Here is a 7,479-nt window from a genome sequence, read left to right as displayed (position 1 = left end):
ACGTCAGTTAGTGTCTGTTTGAACTTTCAACCATTGGAGGGTGCTATTGTATTGCATAACAACAACAACATACTTATTTTTAGCTTGCACAAAACTACGTTGCTTATTGATGTCCGTCCAAAACAATCTATCTGAACTAGAGGTGTCAGTGGATTAAAATTTGTAATCATAATTAATCGCATTACTTCAATAATTAACTGACTATTAATCACACATTAATTGCACATTTTATATCTCAATTTATACCTACATTTACAATAAAATGTAACCCAACCCCCCACCCCCCCAATTTCAATATGGTTTTATTTTTCATTGATACAGTAATTTCATAACAATTCAATTAAAAAAAAATGAAAAATTCATTGATAGAGTAATTTCATAACAATTCAAGAAAAAAAGTTTAAAAAAATAAAAATAAAATATGTGCTGTACTGTAAAACCAAACCAAAGTGTGACTTATTTGTTTTGGTCATTTTTCTATCACTACAACATGGTATAATTGCATTTGTAAGACAATAGTGAAAGCTCAATGCATTTCTCTTTTCATATTAGGAGCTGCCTAATTTTTAACATGAAGTAACTTGTGAAATTATGCACATTTTTAAAACTGTAAAATACAACACAGTCCCCACAAATATATGCATTCGCGCTAGGCTTTTATTTTGTTAAGTGAAATAGGATGTGCATTGTAAAATGACGAATTTTTACTGCATAGGAACCAGAAACGACCGATGTGTTCTTTTCATATTAATAGCTCTGTAATTTTAAACAATAAGTAACTTGAGAGTTTCTGCACATTTTAAAATTGTAAAACACAACTTGACGCCAATCCCCACACATTAGGCAGTATCATTTAATTTATTACTGCTAAATTGTGTTATAGTGACTCCTTTTTATGACGTCGGACGCTTTTATTTTGTTAAGTTCTCGGATGCGAGACGCAGCTGAGGCCGCTCTACTGTTACAGCGAACACATCGGTAGTTTCCCTTTCACCTTGATGAGAGATTTTGTGGAGATGCTGAATAAAATACGCCTCACATTTAAAGATAAATAGGCTTGTGCTCACTCCAACTGTCAAGACGGCGTCAATTCGGCTCTTTACTCTCACAGGGGTTTCAGAGTGCCCATGGACGCCTCTTGGTGCTCGGTGCGAACGCAACGGCTAAACGAGTGCGTTCTTTCAAAGCAAGGCACGGGTGGTAGTGGTGAGACACAGTACAAATGGCTCCTCCACCTATATTCTGCCCCTTAAACACTGTATTTTAGCTCCAGTGCATTTCTATTGGGTAGTTAAAAGTTATTTTAAACAGTCACTCACGTCTCACAGGCAAACAAACATGATATAGCCAAATGCCAACATGCATTCTTGATGTGCCGGTACTCAGGAGACTGCTCCTTAAAACAGATTATTCTCCTTCTCCAGACTCCTAGTGAGGTGGATTATAATGCTTTGTCGTAAGTAGCGCCAGCTACTGTTCAGGAGGGGCATAACAATTAGTAGGCGTCTGCTTGAAAAAAATGCTGGCAGGCTGCATCGGCCAGGCGTGCGACGTCACTGCGCCGGTGCCGTGATATGCCAATCATTTGGCGTCTGCTGGGTCCATTCACATTTCAGCAGGGGCACGTGCCACCCCGGCCCCCCCTCTGGCTCCGCCATTGGTCCCTCCTCACTTGTCTTGTGCGCCAGCGTCCTCAGAAACATGCAGCTTCACTTGTGCAAAATGTACATGACTCTTGCATTGAACGCAACATTGACATATTTGTCGCATATGCGTATAAGTCAGCGTAAGGCATACCTAGCATTATTTTCAGTAAGACTGTGATGGAGGTTACAGATAAGACAAATCAATCAAACAAAACCATACCACTATACACCGCGAGACCTGTGTTGCGTTTACTGACACTCGGATATAAGAGTACTAAACCGAATGAATGGAAAAATATAATAATAAAAGGAGAACCATTTTAGAGATCCATGCCTCAACTGGGCGGGCACAATCATCTTGGTGGGCGGGCACGGACCCCTATGGCCCGCCCATGGTGACGGGTGTGATCGTACTAACGTTATTAGTTTAGATATGGACAACAATGATAACACGGGAATTCAAATGCACTTGCCTTGAATTCTTTGTACAAGTCTGGATGTCCATGTTTCGCTAAGTTGGATGCGTTCCCCTTTCGTCTGGAAACGTTTTCGGCATCTCAATCCCTGCGCATCAACCTCAAATCCAAAGTACTTCTATACGCGACTTTGGTGTTTTTTCTTCTCAGCTAATTGAGGGGCCGCTGTAGTTGAAGACGACGCAGATGTGCGGGATACTGTCATGTTGCGCGCATGTTACTCTACTTCCTTGTTATTGTAGCAGCGGGAGGGTAGTCAGTCACGTGACGCCATTAGACGTACGTGGGTTGCCAGATAAGCGCCCATATCCACCCAGTTGTCATGATGTAAACTTGTGTGAATGAGTGCGTGTGGGATTAAAATAATAATAATAAAAATAAAATAAATAAACACCCCCAAAACAACACAAAAACGCAGCCAGATATGCCGCCTCGATACCAATCGGTACTTCGGGTATTGTAGAAAAGGCAGTACCGTCACATTTTCAGAATCTTGGCATCGACTTGGCACCGAAGTATTGGTTCTGGTGACAACCCTAATTATATATGTATATATATGTATATATATGTATATATATATATACATACATACATACATACATACATACACACACACACACACCGTATTTTCCGCACTATAAGGCGCACCTTCAATGAATGACATATTTTAAAACTTTTTCCATATAAAGTCGCTAAAGTAGAGGCTGCGGTTACGTTATGCATCCATTAGATGGTGCTGCGCTAAAGGGAATGTCAACAAAACAGTCAGATAGGTCAGTCAAACTTTATTAATAGATTACAAACCAGCTTTCTGACAACTCCATTCACTCCCAAAATGAATAAACAGCTGTTTTATTATTTTCTCTGAGGTAAAGTAGTAGTATTAGCTAGCGATCCAAAATGGCGGGATCTTCTGCGCATGCGCGTCACCGATCATGCAGGGTCACCGATAGCGTCGTGACAGCGAGACCTGCTGCGGCTCAGTATCGATCCATATATAAGGCGCACTGGATTATAAGGCGCATGGTCAGCTTTTCAAAAAATTGAAGGCTTTTAGGTGCGCCTTATAGTGCGGAAAATACGGTACATACACATATATATATATATATTAGGGCTGTCAAAGTTAAAGCGTTAATAGATTAATTAATCACAGAAAAATGTCAAATTAATCACATATTAACGCAGATTAGTCGCACTATTTTTTTGGACCGCACTTAAGCCTTGAACGTAACCTCGGATGGTTACATTGAAGGTTGCGCAGGTCGCCTGTTCCAAAATGAGCGGAGTGACTCCAGTTGGTGTGCTCGGTGGTAAATTCCGCTTTAAAAAAACACCCGATGGGACTTTAGATGAAACAAAAGTAATTTGCGTTTAATTAATAATTGCTGAATTGCACCCAATTGTTATGATGTTGTTACATTTTGAGCAATACACGCATGCATGCAATTGCGTACATGCATTTAATCAATGTTTGCAAATGACATTCAGATAATAAAATGCGTTAATGTCAAAATATTACGGTATTTTGTATTTATTTTATATTACGCAAATACGCGAGTAATTTAGCTGATTAATCGTGATTAATCAAAATTTAAAAGTGTGATTAATCAGAGAAAAAATTGTAATCGTTTGACAGCACTTGTGTGTATATATATATATATATATATATATATATATATATATATATATATACACATATACATACATAAATATATAGTTGTTTAACTTTCATTATATTCTTTTGCTTACATTTTTTTGTCCAAATAATCTTGAAAGGTTGACTTTTCCTTTTCCTAATTGTCTGTCACGCCGCCACCGGCGTGACGGCCCATGCTTTTATTTTCATAGTCATGTTTCCCGTTTTATTTTGAAAGTTCTAACTCTCCTCTCACCTCAGGTCACTTACCCTTCCTGCTGCTTGCTAATTACCGGTCCCCGCCCATGATTACCACCACCTGCCACCAATCAAGCCACAATAAAAGCCACCTGCATTCTCCCCTCCGTTGCCGAAGTGTCACACACAGTTCAGTGCATGGAAGTGTCCCACAGTCCTCATGACCTTGTTCACGTTGCCTTGTCTTTTTGCCTTGTTTTTGTGCCTTTTCCTCCCCAGCGGAGCGCCTTTAGTTACCCCTTGTGCCTTGAGCCCTTTTTCCTCCCTAGCGGAGCGCCTTTTGTTGTCCCCAGTACCTTTTGCCTGTTTTTTCCTCCCTAGTGGAGCGCCTTTTGTTCTCCACTTTTTTGACTCCCCGTTCTCCTCTCAGTTTGAGAGGAGACAGCTGTTGGCCGGAAATAAACCTGCTGCCTTGGTGGCCTACCTTAATCCTGCGTCTGAGTCCTACCTCTCCTTGTCTTGTCAGTACACTCAAGTCCCCGAGCCTCGCCGGGCGCAGCTCCAAGACCCTGAACCTCGCCTGCTGCAGCCTCTCGCCCCTGAACCTTGTCTGTTGCGGCCTCTCGCCCCTGAACCTCGTCTGCTGCGGCCTCTCGCCCCTGAACCTCGTCTGCTGCGGCCTCTCGCCCCTGAACCTTGTCTGTTGCGGCCTCTCGTTCCCGAGCCTTGTCTGCTGCAGCCTCAAGCCCCTGAACCTCGCCTGCTGCAGCCTCTCGCCCCTGAACCTCGCCTGCTGCAGCCTCTCGCCCCTGAGCCTTGTCTGCTGCAGCCTCAAGCCCCTGAACCTCGCCTGCTGCAGCCTCTCGCCCTTGAACCTCGCCTGCTGCAGCCTCTCGCCCTTGAACCTCGCCTGCTGCAGCCTCTCGCCCCTGAACCTCGCCTGCTGCAGCCTCTCGCCCCTGAGCCTTGTCTGCTGCAGCCTCAAGCCCCTGAACCTCGCCTGCTGCAGCCTCTCGCCCTTGAACCTCGCCTGCTGCAGCCTCTCGCCCCTGAACCTCGCCTGCTGCAGCCTCTCGCCCCTGAACCTCGCCTGCTGCAGCCTCTCGCCCATGAACCTCGCCTGCTGCAGCCTCTCGCCCCTGAACCTCGCCTGCTGCAGCCTCTCGCCCCTGAACCTCGCCTGCTGCAGCCTCTCGCCCCTGAGCCTCGCCTGCTGCAGCCTCTCGCCCCTGAACCTCGCCAGGCGCCGCCCAAAGACCCTGAGCCTCGCCGGGCGCCGCCCAAAGTCCCGGAACCTCGCCGGGCGCCGCCCAAAGTCCCGGAGCCTCGCCGGGCGCCGCCCAAAGTCCCGGAACCTCGCCGGGCGCCGCCCAAAGTCCCGGAACCTCGCCGGGCGCCGCCCAAAGTCCCGGAACCTGCCGCCCAAAGTCCCGGAACCTCGCCGGGCGCCGCTCAAAGTCCCGGCGGCGCAAGCCCTGCGGCTGCCTTCACCTCTCGTCGGGCGTCGAGGACGCCCACCTGACTGGCCCCGCTGGGACTCTCTCGTCGGGCGTCATGGACGCCCTCCTGAACTGCCTTTGGTCTGGGACGGAGAGGTGGGCCGTGTTCCCACCTCCGTGCCCCCTTCCGCCCGCCCTTGTTTTTGGACTCTTTGAGTCGGATGGCCGTCAGGAGCCGGCCATTGAGGGGGGGGTACTGTCACGCCGCCATCGGCGTGACGGCCCATGCTTTTATTTTCATAGTCATGTTTCCCGTTTTATTTTGAAAGTTCTAACTCTCCTCTCACCTCAGGTCACTTACCCTTCCTGCTGCTTGCTAATTACAGGTCCCCGCCCATGATTACCACCACCTGCCACCAATCAAGCCACAATAAAAGCCACCTGCATTCTCCCCTCCGTTGCCGAAGTGTCACACACAGTTCAGTGCATGGAAGCATCCCACAGTCCTCATGACCTTGTTCACGTTGCCTTGTCTTTTTGCCTTGTTTTTGTGCCTTTTCCTCCCCAGCGGAGCGCCTTTAGTTACCCCTTGTGCCTTGAGCCCTTTTTCCTCCCTAGCGGAGCGCCTTTTGTTGTCCCCAGTACCTTTTGCCTGTTTTTTCCTCCCTAGTGGAGCGCCTTTTGTTCTCCACTTTTTTGACTCCGCGTTCTCCTCTCAGTTTGAGAGGAGACAGCTGTTGGCCGGAAATAAACCTGTTGCCTTGGTGGCCTACCTTAATCCTGCGTCTGAGTCCTACCTCTCCTTGTCTTGTCATTGTCTCTCTGTATCCTTCATATTTCTGTTTTCTTTATACCTTTATATTTCCCATATTTTAATATCTGTTGTTATTCATGTGTTTTCATTTTTATATTAACCATTAGTTTAGTTTTATAGCCTAAATGTTTGTTTTTATGATACATTACCGCCATGCGTTATTCTAATTCACTTGTAAATTTCCTCATTATTAGCGGTCTTCGAATTCCTTAACTACGCATATTTATGAAATTCCTCAACAATGAGTTCATGACTATTTGTGGTTTTCTTCCAAACTGTCTGCGAAAGTGCGCGTAAAAGCGCATGCACGTCACACTCGCACCGAGATGAGTTATCACTGAGAATGATGATGATGATGGCTCACCGAGGTGAAGGGGGTTCCGTCCAGGTCCAAACAAAGGTACCGGCTGCTTTTGACGCCGAGGATCGCGACGCGCTCCCTGGTGTCCGGCTTCAGCATGATGACGCCTGCGCGTCCGCGAAAACAACAACAACAGACATCACAACAAGTAGCGCAAAAACGGAGAACGAACGACGCATGCGCGACGCTCACTGTACGGATTCCTGTTGGCGCTCCTGCGCACGGTGCCGTCCAGCTTGATCTCCAGGTAGAAGTTGCTGAGCTCCGTGGAGGTCTGCAGGTGCACGAGCCTCCGCGGGCTGCCCCACGAGCTGGAGCCCGCGTGCTGAGCCAGGGGCGAGGGGCTGGACGCCGCGCATGCGCCAAGCCGGAGGAAGGCGAACGCGAGCATCATCCGTGCCGCCGGCACGCTCGGGCGCCGACGCTGAGTGGCCTCCTCCGTCATCCGGGAGCGAGAGAGAGACGCCTGCTGCGTCAGGTGGCGCATGCAAGGCTAAAAAACAAATTCTGCAGCCGTTGCTGGCAGACGGATGCGATATTTAAGGAACCCCCGCGCCACCGCTGCCATGCTCGCATCCGTCCACCAACGCATGCAGATGTGCGGCGGAAGGGCAACTTCCACCTGCATGGGCGTTTAGACACGCATGCAAGGCCCGCCCGGGCCACCGCACTTGTTTGTTGCTACATCATCACTCGTTTTTGGACTCTTCCCTGCCCACCTCACCTCACACAGGAAATGTCTTCCGGTGGTTCAATCAATACATATAAATACACAAGTTTACTTCAAGTTTACTTCACTTTTCGGGCTTTGTTGTTGTTTTTGAAGCCTCAATATGGATGAACTGGAGGGCATTTTGTTTGCAGTTGGATGTGAAAGTTGAAGATAAACGATAGGCCGATATTGCTGTA

The 7,479-nt window shown here is 47.4% G+C and overlaps 1 protein-coding gene across 2 annotated transcripts in view; it reads right to left on the bottom strand.

Annotated features, from left to right (window-relative positions):
• Positions 1-7,129, bottom strand: part of LOC144003759 (fibroblast growth factor 23-like) — a 12,653-nt gene extending 5,524 nt beyond the window's left edge. Inside the window, exons 1-2 of one of the 2 annotated variants that reach the window (XM_077500305.1) lie at positions 6,763-7,129; positions 6,574-6,677 (exon numbers count right to left, since the gene is read on the bottom strand). In XM_077500305.1, the coding sequence (XP_077356431.1) occupies positions 6,574-6,677; positions 6,763-7,057 (399 nt within the window). In that variant the 5' untranslated portion in view covers positions 7,058-7,129. Of the gene's footprint in view, positions 1-1,319; positions 1,407-6,573; positions 6,678-6,762 lie in introns of those variants that run through there. The other variant, XR_013279058.1, reaches the window with a different exon arrangement.
• Positions 7,130-7,479: the final 350 nt, after the last annotated feature.

Source organism: Festucalex cinctus, chromosome 16, assembly GCF_051991245.1.
Source record: "Festucalex cinctus isolate MCC-2025b chromosome 16, RoL_Fcin_1.0, whole genome shotgun sequence".
Lineage (NCBI taxonomy): Eukaryota > Metazoa > Chordata > Actinopteri > Syngnathiformes > Syngnathidae > Festucalex > Festucalex cinctus.
The sequence above is the reverse complement of the archived record's forward strand: the minus strand, read 5'-3'. Positions and strand labels throughout refer to the sequence as shown.